The sequence below is a fragment of the Amphibalanus amphitrite genome, unplaced genomic scaffold (genome assembly GCF_019059575.1).
Source record: "Amphibalanus amphitrite isolate SeventyFive unplaced genomic scaffold, NRLGWU_Aamphi_draft 000583F_arrow, whole genome shotgun sequence".
Classification (NCBI taxonomy): Eukaryota; Metazoa; Arthropoda; class Thecostraca; order Balanomorpha; family Balanidae; genus Amphibalanus; species Amphibalanus amphitrite.
The window spans coordinates 407432-430996 of record NW_024882077.1 but is presented as its reverse complement, the minus strand read 5'-3'; the positions used below and the strand labels follow the sequence as shown (position 1 = coordinate 430996).

The following is a 23565-nucleotide window of genomic DNA, read 5'->3' as shown; positions in this document are numbered from 1 at the left end:
TGGCGCAATGAGCGCCATCGGCACCCCTGGCAAATATCGGACTCATTTGAGCTCATTAGCTCCCTCCCCTCCTAACGGCCGAAACGACATAACTGAGCGCACCTGGCGAGTACTCAGTGTTCACTTTTGCTGTCTGGAGGGGACGGTAGGCCGCCCCGGTATCTACCTGCGAGGAAGAGCGGCTGGGGCGCCGCCGGGACTCCCCGTGCGACTGTCCCCGGCTCGGAACACGGGCGCTCGGGTAGACGGTAGTTTCCTTCAACACCTGCCGTCATGGGACACCGGGCAGAAACTCGCCTGATCTACAGGCTCCCAGGGTGTCTGAACGGTGCAGGGTGACTGCGGAGGAGGGAGAGAGGAGAGTTGTAAGGGCGAGGAGGTTTTTGGCCTTTGAACCCAGCTGTAGCCGTCCCAGTTGGGAATGGGGAGGGGTGTCAGCTAACCTGGGGCGACACGACGGCACTTGGCAGCCGCGCTTGTGCAAGGCAGCTGTGTTTCGACGCCGACCGTGGCAGCGTCCCGGAGCGTGGGGCACGGCGCCCGCCTACGAACGGCACAGGTTCGCCACCGGGGGTATACCCTCTCTCTGCAGGAGAATGCCTCAAGATGACTGATTCAACCGTGCTCGGTTCAACACATTGACAGTGGAATCACGTCTCACCATGCCAGAACCCCTAGTCACAGTGGAGACAGTCCGCATGTGTCCATTCCGCGCCATGCATTCAGTAGTTTTCCTTCCTCATTTATATGGCGCTAAGTATTCTACCGATGTTGTCGCCGCAGCGGTCGGTCGTTGCGTCAGCCGCGCCTGTGCCTGTTGGCGGCAATCCGGACCGTGCGAGAGGGCTCGATGTGGGCCAGGCGCGGCGGCCGGGCGCTGCTGACGGGCGCAGCCGGGTACACGAGGCGGCGGGTCGCTCGACGCACGCTGCTTGTATCATCCCGAATTTTCATGGTTCGTCACGTGCTGTTCGGACTTGTATCGATCGCGAGCCGTCCCTTTTTGGTGTCTGTTTCATCTGTGGGCGTGCAGCTTGCGAATACGCAGTCACGCGAAAGGTTAACGATATTTTCATCATCCTTTTTGGTGCTTGTTTTCTTTTCTTTTCTGTTATCCCCATCTTTCCGCTCTCTGCGCTTACCGCTACCCACTCTGGGCCATTACGAGTGCGGGCGATGTTTCCCGTGTTCGCGCCGGGGGGCGCGGCGGGAGCGGCCGCTCGGCACCGGGAGCCTGGTGTGCGTGACTGGGACGGCTGCGGCCGGCTGCCGGGCGCGCTGTACGGCTCCGGGCTCGGCCCTGGCCGGCGGCCGGGTCGGCGACCGTCCTGCGCGCCGGCCGGCCGGCTCCGATCGCTCCAGATCGCGCCCGGAGCGGCGCAGCGGGCCGGCGCCGCGCGCGCTCCCTTCTCCGAGCGCTGCGCAAATCTGCCTCAGACAGGCAAACAGCCTGGGCCGCCGCCGTCACCGGTACCGGGCCTGCGGCTGCTTTTTGTCCTTAGCGGTGTGGAATTTCACCTGACCAGCTGCCGCCGCCGGTGGCTGCCGCGACGGATCGTCGCTGGCTGAGGTGGTGGCGAACCATGTGAGACGGCTGGCCACCTCTGTGATGCCTCTGGCACTGAACTTGGCCGGTCGGTCGGTGGGTGCCTGCCCGGTATTTCGGTCAGCTGAGGGACAGGGCTGCCGCGTCGGTCCGCGCAGCCGCCGCGACGCGCTCTGTGATGCGAGACAGACAAGAGATGGGCTGTGGCAGGGTGTAGGACTCAGGGGGGTGTTTCACGACCCCGCGCTACGCGTAGCGGTGTATTGGGTTTCCATGGAAATATCAACAAACTTGAACGCTGGCAACGCTGAAGGGTCGCGGCGAATTCGTCGCAAACGCTGCACCAGTACTGTAGCGCAGCGTAGCGCACTGTAGCGGCGTGGCAAGAAACATCGCCCTGATAACTTGTCCACTCTACATAGACCGAACAAACATTGCATATTGCATACTATAGGAGCACTTAACACTTGTTTGTTTTTGGCTCTAAGTAAAATGATATTGCAGGGGCATTTGATCAGTTTTCGTAGTGCTGTATCGGCTTTCGTTTTTATTTCTGGGCTCCTGTGTGGGCGCGGCGGGGAGCCGACCCAGACGACCGGGTGCCTCTCCTTTGACCCCATGACGTCATAAATGGCCCAGTGACGTCACCAGCGCGCTGGCGCTGCGCTCGCCACGGGATGTGATAACAGGACACGCTTCGGCGGGGATGGGTTAACCGTGGCGCCGCGCCGCTACTGGCCTCTTATCGGGCCGAAAAATACTCCTCAAAAACAAACACTGCCGTGTGAGCCGATAGCGCGGGCACCGTGCCGTAATTAAAGCAGCAGCAGGCGTGCGGCGCCAGGACCAACGGCGCTAATGGGTGGCGGTGTGATACCTATGCTTTGTAATATAGCTGTGTTTCATACCCAACTAATTGTCCACATTACTGTTTTACTCAAGATGCTTATGAATTCCATTGGTTCGGGAAATTTGTCGCGTCTGATTTCAAATTCTGGTGCTGTGATCCAGGTAGTGCTGGCCGCTCTTCAAAACGTGTCACTAACAGTCTTTCTTCCTTTACAGGGTCGGTCGTCCATCAACTTCGACAAGAATGGCGGGGTGAGTACCTTTTGTGATATGCTTGAGGCTCCATTGGTCCCAGGGGTGGGCCGTGGGAGGCCCGGTGAGGGGTTACGAGACCCACCACGCCTTGTTAGCTCAGCTGAGCGATGCGGGGGGCGGTGAGCGCCGAACAGCTGATGTTTCGTGAGAGGGGAGTGGTGTGACTCCTGCGTTGGCGAGGGACAAAGCGCCAGGTTCTGAGGAATGTCCGCTCCAAAGTGCGTTATCGAGTGCTGGCCAGAAAAAGTGCGCTGATAGCAGTGATAACAAGTGTTCCGTTTATCGACCATCTTAATTATGATAATTGGACTCTGGAGTGATCTCGGCAGCACGGCGGACAGCTTTCATTGAGTGACAGTTTGGGGAAATATGTCGGTCGGTGTCGTCACTGTTCCCTATCTATTGTGTAGTCTGTATCCGTTCTGGTATCGGTCAGCCGTCAGAATTGTGCAGCGGAGCGGTGCGTGCGCTCTGCCGTCAGCGGATATCATTTGCTCCGGAACACCGCTACACGGGATCGCTGCAGGGTCGTCACTTTCAGCTGCAGCGCTGCGTTGGGCTATCCTGTGCCGCGTGACGCTTCGTGACGCTTCGTAACGCCGTGGTAACGCCGATCGTCTGTTATGGGTCGAAAAGGGCGATAGGTAGCACCACGTGAAGAAATGCCGAATTGACGATCAGCCCACGGCTGGCCTGCCTTTTACTGGCCTGGTGAGCATGGCAGCGGGGGTCAAGGCGGTTACGTAAACACTCTGGTCTGGTTTCGCGGCCCCGCGGACCGAGCTGGCCGCACGCCTGATGGTGGTGACGTGACGTCAGAGTGACACATATGACGTCACCGCGGGCCTATCGCGGCTGCCGCCCGCACAGCCTCTGCGGTAGCGCTCGGTGGAAAACCCGCAGTTCCGCGCCATACGCCGCTCCCCCGGGGATGCCGTACGAAAATACCATCTGCAGCACAACAGAATCATCCCTCTCTCTCGCACAGACAGTGCTCGTTATTTATTGTCCCGGATGGAACACCAGAGCAATCTATCGTGGGTCGGTAAATGCCGCCCATGATTCCGGCAAAAACCCATCCGTTTGCAGTGCAGACATCTTACTCATTGCCTCAAGTAAATCGCTCGAACGTGTGGCAAGTGCATCACAAGAAATCCGGAGACTTTTTATAGCTTGGCAAAATACAAGTATTGATGCGGATGTGGCCAGACATGTCAGTGCATCAAGAGTCTGGAACGATGGGATGACGGCTTGGCACCAGACGGCCGACTAGTTACTTAATCACTCGGGGAAATCGGCAACATTTTCTGCAGATTGCCGGCTTGCGTGGTCGTAAAATCTGCCGCAGAGCCTCCTCTTGAGCCGCTGATCTGAATGTTTTGATCCACCTTTCCGGCAGCCCCATCCTTCTTGATCCTCGCCAGAAAAACAGCACTTTCAAAAATTAGGCCTAACCTCTGTCTAAACGTTCTTCAGACCCTGTTTTCGCTCCGGGTTGACGTAGGCTCATGATTCAGTAGAATGACCGCCATAAAGCTAAATTTATGTCCGATCGTAAGAAGCCCAAACCTTTTCATCGTAAAACACCACAGCGCGTGCTAGTTTTACTGAGCATGTTGTCATCTTGATATCAGTAGTCTTTTTTGTTGATGCATGACTCATATCCCACGCCCCATGAAGCATAGGCGAGTTCTACACCCCACTACGAACGATGCCTTGCCATTTTTCTTGCCAAACCAGCACCGCATGGAACGGCAGGACCACCTCCAGCCAGTCCAAACTCGTACTTTCGCCGGCATTGGGCCACGGACTTAAATCTCCCTTTTGTAGCCCATCTCTGAAGACGAGGCTCAGCGCCGGCGCCGATAGCCTTGTGAGGAGCGGCTCGGCGGTGTCGCCGCCGCTGGCCGGCTCGGCTGCCATTGTCCCGCGCCGTGTCCGCGAGCGCAGCGTCGCCCAGCGCCGGTTTATTACCTGCTGATGACGGTCGGCGGGCCTTGATGAGACCATTGCGGCGCGGCCGAGCTGACGGCTCGACCGCCGCCTCCGTGCGGTCATTTGTTCCGCGGCTAATGACGCATGGTGACGGGTGCGGCCGAACCGCTGATTTTCAGGGAGTAATTGCAGTACTTGACTGCGTGTTTGTGGAACGGTTTGCTCTCAGCGCTGTGTGGTCTTTGGAGTCACCGAGAGATAGGGTGTGCCGCAAGGTGTGTCATCAGTGACGTGGATCGATTCGTTAAGAGTTCGCTCGGCGTATTGTTTGATTGATATGCCGGTCAAGTGATCAATGGCGTCACTAGCAGCTCGCTCTGACGTGATCTCGTATCTCACCGCACTTGACTTGCTGCCTCATTTGGCGACTCGTTTTTTCGCATTGTGTGTCGAACGGGGCGTTATTTACGAGTATTTTGTTTTGTTCGGCTGTTTTCCATTTTACCCATTTGTTCTCGCGGGTCCGCTCCGATCGATACAAAGCGTCGCGGTTCATCGTTCTGGAAGACTATCAAGCGCACGATTGTCTCCTGAACAGCCGACGGAGACGCTTGAAGTCGGCTCGGTCGGCTATGGCCTTATCCATGTTTTTGATAATGCCTTCTAGCCCCGCGCCGAGCTGGGCGATATCCATCGGCCCCACAGTCGGTGCGGCATTGGCGTGACACTGGGGCTCTCCCACTCACTTCCCACCTGCCTTGAGCGACAGCGACCGTCCCATTTCGGCCGACCCTGGCCCAGTATCCCCTCACCGGCGGCGCCACCGTTAGGTGATCCCGCCGATTGGTGTAATCCCGCCCGGCCAGACCTTGTCCCTGGGTTCCGCTGTCACCCAATCAGCCGGTCGCACTAGCCCGTGGCGTGCCTCGCACCTGGAGAAATAGACGAACGCTTTGGGCGCCAGCGAACCCCATGGCGATAACTTGCAGTGCACACTGCATGGTTTTGCAACGCACCGATTGCGAGGACTTTCGGACTTCCCCAGCTGGAAAACCTATCCTTCCCGGATATGGGCAGGCATAATAAGCTGCAGGCGTGCCTGTACCCCACGGGGCAGTGTTGTCGGCTCGTTGAACGTTCCTTATAAAGTAGAGTGGCCGGCATCTGCACGTGTCGTGGCACTCACGAACGCAGCAGCGCGATTCTGACGCCTCATCAGGCGATGTTTTGATGTGACGATGCGATGCTAACGTAGCGTGATGTTACCTGACACACTATGAGGTATTCTGATGTGGCGTAACGCGAGCCTGTCGTGATGGCCTGGCAGCGTTACGTGACGATGCATGGTGTTGACTTGCCGCGCCACGTCGTATGGCGTTACGCGTCACGGCGGGGTGTCACGCGGTATCTGACTCGCTCTTGCCATCCTACCCCGCTGTTCCCCGGGGTTCTGGTCCGGGGGGACGCCCTGGTAGGAGAGCTCCGCGCACCCATCACGAGCGGCCGCTGGTCCAGCGGTGGATCCGAGGTCGCCCGGTTAGCGGCTCGACGGCACACCGATACGGCGCGTCAGCCCGACGACCGAGGGTGGAACGAGGGAGGCTGAGCGGCGCCGGACGGAATTGGGATGTAGAGAAGCCCCGGAGGCGCGCCGCTGGCTGCTGAGCACTTTTGGGTGTCATTGCCTAACGGTCGGCGCTGGAGCTGGAACTGGAGCTGGAAACATCTGGCGCTGGAGCTGGAAAAGACCGGCAATGGAGCTGGAACCGGCCGGTGCTGGAGAGAGTACCGGCCGAGGGGCGGAGCAGGGAGAGGCGGAGGAGAGATGGGAGCCGCCGTCTCAGGGACGCCGAGCAGCGGGATCGGCCGTGTCACGCCCGACTGAGGGGTGCAGAGCTAGTCGCTCTAGCTGTGGTTCCAATGCTCAACCAACATAGCAACTTGGCTGCGCCGGAATCACTCAGCTATGCACGATCATAAGGCGTGGCTGGTGCGCTTTGTGTGACCTGAGTGTGTTTGGCCGTATTTGGTAGAATAGTGGCGTGCGAGGGCAGTTAAGCGTTTTAAGGTGTATAGCTGGATTGGGAGTCATAAACGGCTGATGCAGAACCATCCGTTCACTTCACTTGATCGTGTATCGAACGAGTCCAGGCTAGGTTCATTAGTTTTAAGTGGGTTTAGGTCGACAGCGTCATGACAGTAATTCAAGCCAATTGCTTTCGATTCTTGAGCCTGATGTCGCACGTAATGTAGGTAGGGCGTCGGGTTCCAGTTAGTGACGCAATGCCGCCTCCACTGCCCACTGGCACTGGTGCAAGGCGTGCAGTGGCTCCGAGGGCCTGCAATAACGCTCCCCAGTAGACTGCCCTGGCTGACACCGGTGACGCGCGGTCCGAGCTGCGATGGAGCTATGGAGCGCTGAGCGCCGAGCGCCGCTTGTCCAGCGCTGGTCCGGCTATGGTCAGCTGGGCCGGCGCACGGACCGGTTTCACTGGAAACGATTAATCCTCGGGCGATTGTCGCCGCCGCCGCCGCACCTTGGTTGGGAAACGGACCGGCCGATCTGCGACTGGGGAGAAAGGAGGGAGGGAGGGACGGAGCGGCCGATCAGCTGACGGCGCGCTCTGCCAACAGGCGCACCGGGCCGGCTATTTCGGCCCCCGATCAGCTGTGCGCCGCCCCGCCGCCGCCGCCGCCGCGGTCGTTGCTGTGCGCACACGGCTCCTGTCTGTTGTCGGGCCGACGGTCTGTCCCGCTCGGGGCGGGGCGGGCGGGCCTCCGGACGCCGTTATTGCGGCTAGAAACCGGTCCCTGAGAGTGGGCGGCGGGTGTGGTCCATGGGCCGAGCGGGGGGCCGGCCGGGCCTCGCTCGGCGCGGCCTGCTCTGATCACCGGACCGCTGACGGCCGCCTGAGAAATGTGAATGCGAATGCCACCGTCCGTCGCCTCGGCTGGCGGTCAGGAAGCCACCGAGTGGATCCCAGCGCGGGGCTCGGCTTAGAATAGCGTGATCGAGCGGCTGCGGTGTCGCCGCCACGTCGGCCGGCCGCCGCCACCGTAAGGGGAGGGGCGTCTAGACGAGCGGTGGGTCGTCGGCCGGTCGACGGACCGGCGGCGGCGGTGGTGGACAGACAGACGCCTTTCGGGGCGCCGCCGCCGCCGCCGCCGCCTCTAGCTGCCGTCGCAGCCGACGCGGCGACTGTGCAGCCGGTGGGCGACGGCGGGGGCGGGGGCGGGCACCAGTCGACCCAGGGGCGTGGGCGGCGCACTATTCTCGTCATCCCTGATTGGCGTCAGGCATGACGGCGGTTGTGCTCTGCCGCTGTTCAGCAGGACGCGCCCATCGTGGTCTGAGCTCCCCGCGGGGTCTGACATCCCGCTGATGGGAGACCTCGGACCGGGTAACACGCCGCTCACAGGCATGTAATCAGCTGGGCAATCCACGACGGCCCGATCGAAACGACTGCTGCGGGCTATGCTTTAGTACCGAACGACGACGGCGATGGCATCCGGGCCCGAGTATGTGACTCAGGGTCCGGCCACCAGTCCGTTGCGGCGCGGCGCATATGGTATGCGGGCGGTATAGCGGACCGACTGGCGAGCCGGGCTGGCAGCTGACTCATCACCATGGCACTGGGTCGCCGGCCCGACGGAGACGCCTGCCGCGCGCGATAGACGCGTGGCAGCGTCTGACAGAGGTCACGACCTCAGACTGAGGTGACGGCCAGGCCGGCCATAAAAGGGTCGAGCGCCGGCAGTCACGACAGATTCCGACAGAAGAGCCGTCTGTGACTGTCACGAACGATGCCAGCCGGACAGAATTCACGACTGAGTGGCTGATGACCCCCGCAGAGTCACGTCAGGTGGCGATACCATCGATTCTTTAGTCCCAAAGTGGGTTTTGGAGACGGGTCTGCGCATAGTTTTAGCTGAGGTCTGTGGGACGACCGTTGGTAACTTGTCATCTTCGTGGGATCTCAGTGAGTCCAACACCCGGAGCCGGAGAGGAGAGGCGAGGTGTGTGGCTGGCGAGCCGGGTTTCTCCGGTCCGCGGCGGCGTCGATCGCGCGCCGCTGGTGTCGCCGCCGACAAGTGGGTCGGCCGGCTTGCGCGCGCCACCGACCGCCCGCCCAGCTGACTGACCTATTTGGGAACCGGTCGCCTGGCGACGGCCGCTCGCTCTCCGCTCGCTCCCCGGCCGCCGTGCACCCATGCAAAGCCCTTCATGGGTGCTGGCCGACCGGCTTGTCGGCCTTGCGGCTCGCCTGTCCCTGTGTGCCGACGGGCCGAGCTCACGCCGTCCACAGCCGCCGCCGCCGCCGCCCGCCGGCCGATGCGCCGGGCGGTGGCGTTTCCGGCCGGGCGATGGAATGCGGAGCGCCAGTCAGCTGAGGAGTCCCGCCGCTCTTTGGGAACGCCCGGGGTGTCTCGGTGCGCGGCGGGACGTGAAAGGGTCGGCAGGAAATAGGGTGGCGACACACCATAACAGGGGCGTTCTGCGGCGAAACTGCGATTGGTAAAGATGCCACTAAGGGTGCCTTCAGTGTCGCCTTCAGTGTTGACTGTGATGCTTATAATGATGGCAAGTATTACGACGCTAATGACTCTGCCGTGTGGGGTTTCCAACTAGTCAGAAGCTGACGCTCCGTGACTAGAGTCAGGGTGCAGTCGATTGTCTGTCCGCTGCGTGTGGGGTTGACGGACGGCCGGCCGACCGGTGTCCTTGTATGGCTTTCGTCTGGCCCGTTGTCAAGGAGGTGCCGTTGGGCGGCCGTCGTACAGCTTTCCTCGCCGCCGGTGGGACCGTGTCGTACCCAGCTCGGCTGAATGCTGGTGTGACTCAACCATACCGGTATTCTCTAGTCTTGATCTGATCCTCGACAAGACCCCCGCCCCGCCTCCTGCTCCTGAACTCCTCACCCGCTTGCCCTTCCTCTCACGCCAGTGCTCTCATCAGCGACATCCATGAGATGTACTTTGGCAGGCATCTGCGCACGTTTCGCTAGACTGAAGTGAAGGGCTCTGGTGGCCGCCCCCTCCCCCGCGCACCGCGTCATCGGCTCGGACGAGCCCCCGTCGCGGCGCTGAGGCAACCGGTCCCTCCTCCTTTCGGTCTGGAGCCAGTCGAGGACGACACTCACCTGGCGAGAGGCGGTGGCGAGTTTTGGGGGTTAGTCATTGTTTTGTTTAGCCGGTGATCTCGCTCGATGGAATCAACAGGAGCGGGTGGGATATGTTGTTGGGGGATTTATCATACGTCTCCGCCCCCGATCTGGCGCTCCGACTGCCGGTGATGGATTCATCAGCGCCGGACGGCAACAGACGTCATCTGGACCGCCGCCGGCGAAGGCGCCGCGTCAGCGACGGACACCATCGGTCAAATGGTGCGCTCTCCAGCGGTGCGCGGCGCGTGTCGTGGAAAGCGGCGCCGAACCCGTACCGTCGCGCACGACCGGCGCGCCAGAGGGCCGTCCATCTGGCCTGTTGTTGCCGCCACCGCCGGCACCGTCGTGGAGCTATCCCCTAGCCTACTTCTGCCGATGAATGGCCGCGCGTGGGACCGGCGGCGGCGCTCAGCGGTGGCGAGAGCGGTTCGGTGGTGCGCCGCGCGCCGCTGCAGCGGCAGCCAGCCGACCGGCCGGCCCGTGTGGGCCAACCTGACCTTGGCTGCGCTGCGCCGCGCCGGCGGTACGGGCGAGAAAGCCGTGCCGGCGCACGGCCGACTCGCCCGTATCGACGCCGGCTGATGGCGGCCGATGGTGACGTCAGAACGCGCCGAGCCGCCAGTTGTATATAAGCGACGGCCGGCCGGGCCAGGCTCGCCACTGCGGCGGCGGGCGGACGGCGGCGGCGTCGGGACGTAGTCCGACCGCGCCGAGCCTGTAGCTCGAGGGAGAGCGAGCCGCCCGTCGCGCTCGCCGCAGCGGCCGGCCGCGCCGAGCCGATGGCGCTGGCAATGCTATGCAGCGCGAACGACGGACTGGCAGTTTTGACCACTGCATTAGCGCGAGAAACTGAACGCTATAGGCGGAAAGGGCGAGGCCCGACGTGCGGGCGAGCGTTTGGAGGCCACGGGCTGATTGCGGCGCAGTGTCGGCTATGGAGCGGCACGGCGGAGGTCGGTCGGTCGGCCGGTCGGCCGGTGCCGCGCCGCGCCGGAGGTCAGCGCGACCTTGTGGGCCGACCGCAATCGCCTGAGCGCGTCAGAGGCCCCGGGCCGAGCGGCGGCCTGCTCTGGCGCTGGCTGGCCGTCACTTTCACCGGCTGGCTGCGCCCCCCGCCCCCCGCCGCCGCCTCTGACTGACCCGGCGCCGAGCCCAAACCGGATCTGTCGGTGCCAGCCTCCCGGCTCGGCGTCCACCGGAGGACGGCTGCTCTCTCGGAGCGGGGCCGGGCGCCGAGCTGGGAGCCGAGCTGCCACTGTCCGACTCTCAGGGAGATGGAATGACTGGAACGAGGGAAACGCTCCGGCTGTTTACCAACCGTTCGGCCAGGATAACGGCTGTAGCCCGACTCCGTCCTTTGCATTCCTAAGTCCTATCGCGAGCAAGATAAGATGAATAGCCTGTCTGCCGTTTGTCTAGTACGTGACCCGAGAAGATCCTGATTTCCCACAGTACGAGCGGTCCGTCCCTCGAGCTGAAATCTGCTCCATTTTGGCTGTATTCTGCACCAGCAGTTCCCAGTCCAATGCCTGGCTGCTCGCGCAGTCGGGCGGCCCGCTCTGCAGTCCCAGTTCCAGCCCGGCCAGGCTGTCACTCCGACCCAGCTCCGGCCGGCCCGACTCGGTTGGCTGCTCGCTCCGGTGGCCCACCTGGTCCGGCCGACTTCACGCTCTCGGGCCGCCCGGTATTCGGCGGCCTCCGCGGCTGGCGGCGCCGTCCCCGACGGTGACTCAAGAGCGACCGTGACGCCCACAGGAGGAGGGGCTGAGAGCCGCCGCCGGGCTGCGCCGTGACCCTGCCGATTTAACGGTGTCCGCGCGCCGCGCCGCAAAATGCGATCGGCTGCACGGCTTGATTCATGGCAGAGTGGCAGCGCAACAGTTGCCTCAGCTCGAGACCATGAGCGCCTCGGTCGTGACTGACGAGGGGCGGCGCGGGGCGAAAACTCCGCGCAGGTACGGGGTAGACAATAGGGAAGTTGGGGTCTGGTCGGTTTTCCCAGACGGGTGAGGGCGAATACATGAGGCTGGATGATGCCGGTTCCTGGGAGTTTGGGAGGCGTGGGCTCACGGCCGGTTTGCTAGATTGAGCGCATTCCAAGAGGATTACATCAGTCGTATTTATGAAGCTGAGCTGCCTCGAGGAATCATCTGATGCCCGTATTTGCCTTAGTTGTCTGCCCGTTTTCCTGCCATTGTATGTGTGTATGCTTTCTTCGCGCGTGCATGTTTTCTATTCATATCGGCCGTGTTGGGGCGCGGTGTTTCCGCAAAAAGTCGTCCGGTCCAGCGCTGCGTCTCGCTCGGCTGCGGCGCGGGATGGTCCGGTCCGCCCCACACCTCGGGGCCGTGCTCGCCACGGTTGGCGGGCGGAACGGCAGGCACGGAGCGCAGCAGCCGTCAGCTGACGCTCCACCGACGTCAGCTGACGCTCCACTGACGTCAGCTGACCGCTTCGTGACGTCATCAGTGGTATGATCTCTCCTCGGAATATGTGTTTACGGTATTGGGTTTTAATTAGGAAGCCGCCTGTCTGCTCCGCTGCTGTGTGTGCTGCTGTGTAGTGTTGTGCATGGTCACAGCGGTGTGCATGACCTGGGTGGGCGCGGTGACTCGCCAGCCGCCACCGCTCGCCGTTACCAGCTCCCCGGCGGCCGTGTCTCATGGCCGACCTGTGCCGCCGGCACCGGCAGCGCATTCTCCACCAAGCACTTGTCTCTGTCACGGCCGGCATCCGATCTCAGATGTATTCTCCGTCCCAGCGGCCCGTCCCGCCGGCCGTTGTTGTCGTTGGCCCTGAGCTTGCGGTGTGAGCGGCGCCAGCGACACTATTTTGGGCCGGTTCCACTGGCCGCCGCTCTCCCCTTCTCCGGTGGGTGATTGCACGGCGCGCTGGCGGCGGCGAACTGCCTTTGTCGGAGGGCTCCGTGCGCCGTGCGCCGGCCGGCCGGCCGGCCCCGGCAGGGTAGTGGTTACCCTTGGCTGCCGCCTGGTCCAGGGTCACCCGCCACAGCGATACCGCCTCCGCCGCCGCCGCCGCCGCCACCCGCATCTTACCCCGACCTGACAACGCGGAAGAATGCGCCTTTCGCAACCCATGCAGCAGCGGCGGCGGCGGCGGGCCGGAGACGGTGTTGGGCAAGAAGCGGCGGTGACGTGAAAAGGCCGCCGACGCGCGCGCGAAAGCTGACCATGGAAGCCTGCCGGAAACGGAACCCGTCCAGACGCGATGAAAATGATGCGAGATGCGAAATGAGCACCGGTCAGCCGGGTGACCGGTCGGCTTGTCCCCAGCCACCTCTGGACAACGGTCTTTACGTCAGGGCTGTCTACAATGGCCATTCCTCGGCGCTCCCTCGACGACCGAGCAAGCAAGGTGCAAGGGCCGTCTGCACTGTTTGTACTCAAGTGGGCAAATGGCGGGGCTGTGTGGGTTGAATTACAGTGCACTGGTACGATTGCATTGCATGCAGTCCTGCCTGGCAGAGAGCGATCACGGTTCAAACTTAAAAATAGCACCGCTGGATGGGCGTGTTATGAATGACACCTGCGCGGTATGTTGACAGCCATGACTGGTGCCCGCGTGTGTCCCAGTACAGGATCGATCGAACCCTTGTCTGTGTCGCTGCGGTGACCGGGCTCCGCCCGGCGCGGCGCGCGACCGCCGCCGGTGTCGACAGAACCGGGTCATGGCTGGCCTGGCGGCCGCGCCGCGCTGAGGCTCAGCGCGGGGCGGGCTGACGTCAGCGACCAGCGGCGACACGCGCAGCGGCGCCGCCGATACGGACGCGGGTCGTGATCGACAGATCGGCGACCTTTTGACGCCCTGGGTAGAGGACTTCTGGCTCTCCTAGCCTTTTACGTCGCCCCGGCGAAGAAGTTTGATTGTTTTCGGGTGTCAACCAGCCCGATCTGTTGCTCCAACCGTGTCTCGGTGCGGTGCGCTCGTCTGCCGCCGCCCATCGTCTGTGTTGTCTGTTCTCGCTCCCGAGAGACCACAGTTCTCCGCTCGTGGCCGCTCGGCGTGAGATGGTGCTCGGCGCGCTCGGCCGGCCGGCACGGCGCCGCGGCTGATCGGCGCGCGGCGCACCGGTTCCGCCGCAGTGTCAACTGGGTCACTGACAGCCAGCAGACGGACCGAGCGCTGACCTGGAAAGGAGCGCCGGCCGCCGCCGCAGCTACCGCGGCCGCTGCTGTGTCTGCCGGCCGACGGACGCGCAGCTGACTGAGCCAGGTTTCGACACCAGATGGATACCATTTTTGGGCAGAGAGAACGTCTGGCCGCCGACTCCGGCGCCGGCTGCGGCGGCCGTAACGGTGACGCCAACCTGTTGGGCCCGAGGTTCTTGCGGCTGGTGCCTGGTGGACCTGGGACACTGTCCGCCGTGACTGGAGGCCGGCCGTCGCCAGCGTCGGGCCGCCGCGGCCAGCGGGTCAACAATGGCGGGACACGGGCCGGGCAGGTGGCGGTCCTGGCCACTGTGATGGGGACGGTAGCGAGCTCTCTCGCTGGATAGTCATTATAAACGCCAAACGGCGCCGGCAGCATGACTGGCGACACATGTAATGCGCGGAGCGAATCCAAATGAAAAGGTGCGGCGGTTGATGGAGGTTTCCGTGACACCGCGCGGCGGTTGGGGCGAGTTGAGTTTTTCATTTCAGAATGTGATAATCAAACGCGTGTGGACGTTGAGCTATGTCCAGGGCGGCCGGCGTAATGACCGCCCTCGCACGAATATGGCGGCTTGAATAACCCGATGGCGACTGGAAATGAGATTCTGCGAAACTGTCCGCAAATAGCTCCTGAGTGGAATACAAATGTGCGCAGGGCTCAGCGGAGTGACATGCTGATGCGTTCCCCGAAAGACTTGCTCACCCCACTGAGGCACCCGTGTCATTCATTCGTGGAATGACTATTAAAACAAGCTTGTTACCAGTTGTTAAATTACTGAAGTCATGCGGATAATGCGTTTCTTGCGTGATGCTTGTTAAAGTGACACGGCCCGGTCTTGAACCTCGACCTCCGCCTGGCTTGGCCATGGCGACATTGTAAGCAGTGTGCAGTGTGCCGCAATCACATTGAAACATTCCAGGAGCCAGCTGGATCTCGTCAACTCTACAAACATCAATATCAGTGCACCAACCGCAGCATGATCTGTTATTTTTCTCCGGTATGAAGCAACACTGTTATTTTGCCAGCGGGGCGCATGCATGACTTCCGCTTCGGGCGGGCGCTGCCGCCGTTCGGTTCGATGGACTTCCAACGTGACGCCCGTATTTGTGTGTTGGTGTGACCGCACTGGCGCTAGTGTGCTATATCGGTGCTGACCTATGTAGTGTGCTGATCCCGCCTAGTGTGCCTGTCTTACTCCGCCTCCCAAAAGCTGATTGGTTGTGATGACTAGGTGTTTTCTGTAGTCAACCGAAGCCCGTATCTGTTAAAATAAACATCTTGCATCTTCTGAACTACCCCTTCCATAAAGACTAATCTCTCTCCCTCCCTCCGCCCTGTTGCCTTGACGTGAGACCTCGAGTCGCCGCGCCACCGCATTCCTTCAAGGGTCGGCCGCCCGCCGCGCGGGGCCGGGCCGGGCCGACCGGCCCCCGCCTCCGGTGTCTCTGTGTGTACCGTTGCCCGACCGGCCTGCCTGGACAGAGGTGAAGGTTGCGTCAGAGTGGCAGCCGACCTACAGCGCCGCGCCGCGCCGCGCGGCTGGCCCGTTCTGCGCACAATTCTCGGTGGGGGCGTGACCTGGCAAGACCGGCTCACCCACTGGCACGGACAGAGCAGTCACCGCTCGGGCTGTGATGGTTGGAACGCTGCCACGCCAGAGTGTTGATGGCAGCGCGATTCGGCGGGGGTCGTCCCTCAGACACCTGTTGGTGTAATTCATAGCATCTCGCGGCGATTCATAGCATCGAGGAACGGATTACCGAGGAATGGGGTATATACGACCGCCGGGGACGGCTGCTCACAGGCTGCCGCGTCACATGATTGAAGACGGGTCATACACTACGCTGTCAGTCCACTATTGATTGTCAAACATTCTTCACCGTTCTTCGACCGATGCATGATAATAATCACCCGTCCGCATCGGAGAAGGGGTGAAAAATGACACCGGGATTCTCGCGTGTGCGTCTCAATCGACCTGCGTTGTTCCGCTCCTGTTGGGTCGCTCGGCGGGATACGTGCCGTCCGATGTCATTGGACACCGAATGAATGGCGTTCCGTGGGCGGCGGTGGTGGCGGAGCGGTGGTCGCGAGGCTGATTACCGGGCGCTCGGCGGCCGCCGCAGTCGGACCGACGGGCGCGGGTCAATGGCCAGACGCGCCCCGCTCGGCCGCAGGAGATGGAATACCACCAGCCACCGGAGCTGTCCGTGCTGACTCGGCCCGAGATAAGGCCCGAGCTGCGAGCTCGCCCGGTGATCTTTTGTTCGCCGGCGCGGTTGCGTCACAGAGAGCAGCAGAGGCATTCTTTTGATGAACTTTACGGAGAGTTGAACTACTTCGAAGGCTATTTCGGTAAAAACGAATAGCGACTGACTAACCAAGCATTCGAGGAACGCTAGCTCAGCTACCGCCTGTCTCCGACCAGCAAATAGTCTCCGCTCAAGCCAGACCCCAGATTGAACCCCCACACGCAGCTCTGTGTAGTGTCTATCTAGCTCTAATGTCAGTTCTATCCAGCTCCAGCTCCAGTTCCAGCCCCAGCCCCAGCTCCAGCAGCTCCAGCTCCAGCTCCGTCGCCCTGGCTCCGGGCGCGGTCGGGTCCGGTCCGGTGAGGCGGCGCCGGGCCTCTATCGGGCCATCAGTGCGCGCTGCCGGCCGGTACGTTGACCTCTGGAGGACGGTGGTCCGCCGTGCGGGCGCGCACTCGGTCGCCCGGTCGGCGCCGCGACCCGGTTCGACCCGGCGCGGTGGCATTCGACAGCGACACCAGACCTGTTGGACTGTTGGAGTCCTGTCGATCGATCGCTCATTCAGCTTGTCTCGACCATCTTGATAGGGCGTGCTAAGCTATGCGCGAGAGGTCGGATTCACCTCGATTCGTCTCGATTCGGGACGATCCAGTTTGATCAGGCTCCGTTTGGGTGAGTCTCGCCGGCGAGCCTCCGGCGGGCGAGGTGGGCCTCTCGCCGGGCGACCTCGGCTCTCCCGTGCGCGTGAGCTGACCGTTCAGTTGCCATGGCACCACGGCGGGCGCCGAGAGGCGGCGGTCGATCTCCACTGCCCCAGGAACTCGACTGTCGCATGGCCGATCAGAAGTGAAAGTCGCCCTGGCACCCGACCGGTCAGCCGAGGTCCCCTGTCAGCTCTGTTGGTTATCCGGTTGTCTGATTGCCTGGTTGTCCGACTGTCCGACCGACAGGTGCCTGGTCTGACGGCCGAGGTCAGGCCGCGCTCTGGGAACGAATCGCCGGAGGGCGGAGCGGGATAACAGAGCAGCGCGGTCGGGGCCAGGGCCGACTAAGCGGCGCTCTGCTTCCGTCTCTGAGCCGGGTCGGGGTCAGCCGGTGCCGCGGTGGCGCCGGGCGGACCTCGGACTGACGGCCGACGGCGGGGTCGCCATTCACACAGCTCAGCTCTGCTCTCAGTCTCCCTCACCCTCACCTCCAGCCTCCGAACCTACACCCTTTCCTTTTGGTCTCAGCCATCTCAGCGGGGAACAAAAGACACAGAGCGGGCTCATTCCTGTCGGCATTTACCCGCTCGCGGTTGTATGGTGTTTGCGCGCGCGAGGAGCCACCACCTGCCTCTACGCGTCGCCTCGGTTCGGTTCGGCGCCGCTTTCAGCTGCCACTTTTCACCTGTTGTGGCACGAAAACAGGCCGATGGCCGGCGCACCTGAGCGCCGCTCGCCCGTCCGATGAGCGCCGATAGTGGCCTGGAGGAGCCGGATGTGGCGCCGTGTCCGCGCCGTGTCCGCGCCGTGTCCGTGTCGGTGTCCGCGGACACTTATGGACGGCGCCGTGCGGGCGGACTCTGCCACGCGGCCCGGCGCCGGCAGGTTTGCCTGGTTGGACGGCAGCCAGCTCAGCTGTGACCCGGCCCGGCCTCCGGGGTTAATCAGATGCCTGTGGCGTCGCTCCCAGCCGAATTCCGCGCCGGCAGTCGGTCACCTGTGACCGGAACTGGGCGAAGTTGACGCGGTTTTGTCACTTGTTCGTCGTGAGATCACTAATGGCCATTACATGATCATCAAATTAGGAGTTGAATTTTTCACCTTATTCCAACCCCCTCCAGAGAAGCACTTAGCGGAGCTGTAAGGTGTTTGTGAACGGTGCGGCCGGTTATCCCCGGGGTCGGTTATCTGTCGTCCCATCTCGTCCCTCGCTCCTCGGTGGGGTCCGGTGATGGGCAGGTGCTAACGGCGGCCGCCGGGCGGCGCTCGTCCGGTGACCGAGACACGGTAATCAAGGCGCCTCGGCCGCTCCGTCACCGCCGCTTCATTTGCCCGCCGCCGCCATTAATCACCGCTGATGTTTTGGCGGTGGTTAGCCGTAATTACACTTGCCCGTGCCCTTCGACCGGTATGTGCTGATTGGTCGCTGTCGATCGGGGAGATTGTTTTTTTATGTATTAGGTTCTGCGATCGCAGCTAATGTGAGATTGAGGTCCTATTATCGGCTTAGATCCATACGACAGGGGAAGAGTGTTGAAATTAGCTTAATTCATAAATGTGTTTCTTTTAAGTTGTATGCTAGGCAGAAAGTTTATCTTCGGGAAAGTCAGAAACGTCACATATAATGGCTATGAGAACTGGAATATTTGCGCTGTCATTTGTGAAGCCATTCCGCGCCATTGTTTTCTCTGTCTGCAACAGTCTGTAACACCCTTTGCTCTGTCTTAATCGCCCGCTGTCTCTCCTATGTATCTGTATCGCCCGCTGTTTGTATCACCCGCTGTTTGTGTCGCCCCCTGTCTGTATCGCCTGCTGTCTCCCCTGTCAGTATCGCCCGCTGCGCTGTCTGTATCGCCCCCTGTTTGTATCGCCTGCTGTCTCCCCTGTCTGTATCACCTGCTGTCTTCCCTGTCTGTATCGCATGCTGTCTGCCCTGCTCGCCGAACCGTGTCGGCTCCCACCGACCTGCGGCGGCGGCGGTATCGGCTGGCTTGATCAGGGGCTGCTCCGAGGCAAGGCTGGCCGACCGCCGACCGCCGACCGGCCGACCGGCCGACCGGGTCGGGCCGAGCCGCTCTCTGACCTCGCCCCGGGCCGCGCCCGTCACTGCCGTCGAGCTCGAACGGCCCCTGAACGCTGCCCGAGCCCGCCGATGTCCTGGAGCATTCAGCCATGTCCGCCACGGCTTCGCTTTGCTAGGCTGATCAACGCGACATTTCCGTCCGCCGTATTTGGTCGTTGAATGAGAAAGCAGTCAACCGTCGGGTTGTGCTCATGTGCTAAACAAATTATCCTCAATAAACTGGCAGGGGATTATACCTGGCGCCACACCTGACGGCTCATGCGGGCGCCGCTGAACGTGGCTGGGTCGTGGAGCGGGCGCTGTCGGGTCGGGTCCACCCCGGCACCCTCAGTGGCGGCACCCTGACCACAGAACTGAGACGGCGCCGCGCGCGGAGGGCGGGGATGCCACCGCTACCTCTTGTCGAGGACCACCCAGCGCGATCGGCGCACTAGCGGTCTGACTAAGCGTAGGCGGAGTTATGGGCTCAGCTGATGTCTAATGACCACAGCGGTGCCAGTGGGAATAGCGTTAGTGAATGACGTTTTGGAGGGCTCTTGTTTACAACCAGACATGATATAAGGATCGAAACAGGGTCATGACTAACGTCTGATTATTGCTGGGCGTCCGAACTTTGAATAAACACTGATGAAACGATGTCGGTTTTGAAAACGTAAACACTTGCTTCGATATCAAACAGAATTAGGTATGCAGCTTCAATATGGTGTTTTGTTATTATCTAAGACAGCTGGACTAGGGCGTGGCACGACCATTTACCCATTGGGACATCGACTCGGATCAATTCAGCGGCATTGCTGCTTAAATTTGGTAGTCTCCTGTCTCAACTCTCAATGTCATCTGATGATATGACGCCGCGGACGTTTATAATGTGGCTGCTCCTTTGTTCAGGCGTCTCTCAGGGACGGCTAATCCATGATGAATTGTGAGATCGCCGGCGGTGGCATGCGCAGGAAGGCGGTCACGTGGGTGCGCTGCAAAACGCGCCCTCGGTGTAGCGGTCGGCGGCACGTCAGGGGCGCAGGCGGCGCCGAAAAGAGTGGCCACGCTCAATTAGCAAGTCTGATAGGGCCAGCGTGGCCGGGTCTCTTGTTTACATTCAGGCAGCGTTGCCAGCAGCAATGTGAGAGCGAACGGCGTGCGACGTGACCTATTTCAGGACCGGGTTCGCCGCCAGATACCCCGCGAAATGTGGAAGGGATTCGGGAAGCTCTTTTCAGACGTGTAGCGGAGGTGTGAAATAAGATTACAGTTTTATATTTAAAACAACTAGCTCATCCGGTGCTGGCTTTAAAACACTCAAAACTAGGGAATACGTTTCTCTCTGGCGCTCCTTTCACAAGTTTTCCAGACTTCTGGAAGTTTGCCGCCACTGGACGCCTGAAGTTTGTTTCCACGGGAGAGATGGGGGAGCGAACGGGGTTTGAGCGCTCGTGCGCGGAGTCGCTCGCGGCACGGACGGTCCCCTGATTTCACATTGCACCCCAGCTGTGGAGTTGGCCGGTGCGGTCGAACCGCGCGCTGCGGCGACTGATATCTCTGATACCGGTGGATCGATTCGCCCTGTCTGACCATAAGCGGCGGTATGACGGCAATGCCGCTCTGCATTTCCGGGTACGGAGTCGTGCAAACGTGTGCCCGGAAGCTTGACGTGCCTTCATGACAGATCAATAACAGACCATCTTTTTCTGAACGCTGTCGCATTTGCAAGTGATCCTTTCACTCTAGTAGGAATGCGTTTTGATAGTAGTGTTTCACGGGGTTAGGTGGAGTGGTATGTCACACATATCGCGGCTTATAACGTTGGCTAACATCAGCATTGTGTTTACACCAAGTGCATGGAATGCGCCCGTGATGACGTAATCGATTCAGCCGTGAGCCCGTACCGTGGCCGGCTTTGTCTGTCGGCTGCCTTCACTGTTCCGCGCCAGGCACGTCAAGGGCAGTGGCCGTGTCGGGCACGAGAAAATGCGCCGTTCAAGAGCACCATTAGCCGGCACACCGAGTGTTTTTGTGTGCAAACTGCCGTCGAGCCGGCCGAGGAGGGACCCCGGGGTGGCGATGACGTATGGCGGTAGTCACCGCTGCTCTGCGGTGTGTAGCGCTGTATTCGGGCGGTCTGCAGGCGCCGGAGACTCGCAGCAGTGTGCTGAGGACCTCGACCTGTTGCATAATGGCGAGTGTTTGCGTCCCGCCGACCGGCCGGAGGTTGGCGAACCCTCGCGCTCGACCGCGGAGGCCAGTGCGCACTCTGGGTCACCGGGCGGAACAGCGCTGCGCATTGTGCGTGCAAGCTGGCAGTCATTACCAGGAGCCTAAGGGCGGTATCTGGAAGTGCACTGCGCAGGTTGTTACGAACTATGGAGGACGGCGTTTCTCGCCCACTTCCCAGTTAGTTGATATTCGATTCAGCAGTGACTCGAGTCGCCGGCGGACTGGTCCATCTTGATCACCCTTCGGCACCGCTATCCTGGCTACAGACTCATTAGCATGTGCTTAGCTGCGAACCCATGCTCTCCCTCCAGTCGGCAGCGGACGGGGGAGGGCTGCCTGGGCGTTACGGCGCCGCCCCGCGCTGGGGAGGGATCATAACTTGCACGGGGCAGGCCTGCACGGCGGCGGGAGCGACGGTCCGGGCCGGGCAGGGATCACACTGCTCAGCTGGGGGTGTGACTGGCCCGGCGCCGAAGTAGGATCCGGGACCGGGACTGGGCGGGCCAGCCGCAGGGGACGGTTTGGGAGAGCCGGTGGTACCCGGGGACTCCCCGTAATTAAAGTCTAGTCATATGACCTTCATTTGGGGGACCATGACCGTGGGTCTGTCTGATGTTGGAACTACCGGAAACTGCCGGGGTCGCGCCAGAGTTTTCAGTGCAGCCTTTTTTCCACTGCCGGTCTCTGGTCATTAGCATTGGGATCTCGAGTCAGCGTCTTAGGTAGACTCCAGTATCAAACCTGCTGAGTGGTCTCAGGGCTGAACATTAACAGTTATCTCTTTGTCTTTGCATGGGGACATTTTTCCATACGGCCGGGCTGGGAACATTACCAGAGACCAGTCCCACGACCCGCCGGCACCGCTCGGCGGTTACACAACATTGCCGGAACTGCCGACTCCGGCGCGGATTGAAATGGCATCCGTTTGATTGATGGCCAATCGCCGCGGATGTGGCTATTTAATTTTGCATCAGAGTATTGTGAAATCTGGTGTCCAAACCGGTTGCAGCCGTGTTCATTTTACGTCGGTTCTGTTACCGTTAATTCTATGCGCTTAACCTTCGCGATGAGACGGCGCGTCGAGTACGTCTACATTCGTCGCTATTACGTCCAGTCCAAATTGGGACTAAATGCTCTGTTCTTGATCAGAACAGCGTGTGCAGCAGATTGCCTTCCACGCCCGAGACATGAGTCGACTAATGATAGCCGATATAGCAACGGCACGACCCCGCTTCTGCTGGCGTAACTCTGCTGTGTCGAAACACCTGTCTGGCCTTTTTCACCTGGGCGCCTGCGAGCTAGTCCGCCGTGCCCGACACCACGGCCACATGTGATAACAGCCACACCTGAACCGTGGCACGAAGAAAGCGCCCGTCACTGGCTGGGACAGACCGGCCACACCAAACGACCGACGTTTGACAAAGCTAGGACCTGTGTAAGCGTGAAGAGACTCTACGCGTTCACTGTCCAAAGAAGACATTAGACGCGGACAGTAGACAGTGGACACCAGACATCGTCTGCATGAAGCGGTTTGTGTCCATGTCCGGCGGACAGTAGACAACGGAAAACTCCTGCGTGAAGCGGCTGTGTCCGCGGCCGGCGGAAATCAGATTGTGCAGCTTTATCGGACAATGTGGGCTGTGAGAGCGGTGTCACACGGTGCCAGTGACGTCACGCTATACTGTGACGTAACAGGACATTGTGTCCGGTCGTTGTCTGTCGGGGAAGCCGCCAGGGAAGCCCTCAGCTGCTTGTACTGCCTCCGTCAGTCGGGTGATGCGGCGGTATTCCTGGCTCGATAGGTAGATAAATGGGATATATTTGTCACACAGAACGCAAGATAGACGAGGCGGACGGAAAAGATAGATATTTGCGGGACGCTCGGACAACCTGGTGGAGAGACCAGCTACAAAATAGAACATAAAATAAATAAAATATGCGAGCGAAACTTGCATATCGCGCTTTGATATGCTCCAAACCCATCGGTACGCCTTTCTCAAGCTGTCACCAGCAACCGACCGGGCCTGTCGGGAACGGCTGCTGCAATGCAGATGCACCGTGGCGAATCTAACACAACGATCACGACCGCAGCGTCGGCCGCTGCATGCATGCACTGCTAGCCGACAGTTTGTTTTCATTGCAAAGTGCAAGGACATATTGCGGTTTTATGACGGCGATGGCCCTTTTCCGTCCAGTGCTGAGTTTGTCGGACCAGGACCCCAGTTGTAGGCTGTAGCATCAGCACGAAGGACATGTTGAGACCGACGTGTCCCCGCATAGCAGTGTCCTCGTGGCGTTCGCGATAGGCTCTCTCCGAACGTTAGTCCCTCAGAACGATTCTTTGTTCTGTTCAGCGTGAGATTTTTCAGTTATGGTTCCTTCTCTTCGACCGTTG

At 61.0% G+C, this 23565-nt stretch overlaps 1 protein-coding gene across 1 annotated transcript in view; it reads left to right on the top strand.

Annotated features, from left to right (window-relative positions):
• The window catches only part of LOC122394280 (RNA polymerase II elongation factor ELL-like), a 48535-nt gene that overhangs the window by 2493 nt on the left and 22477 nt on the right, over nt 1-23565 (top strand). Inside the window, exon 2 of the mRNA XM_043391033.1 lies at nt 2612-2647. Coding sequence (XP_043246968.1) covers nt 2612-2647 — 36 coding nt within the window. The remainder of the gene's footprint in view (nt 1-2611; nt 2648-23565) is intronic.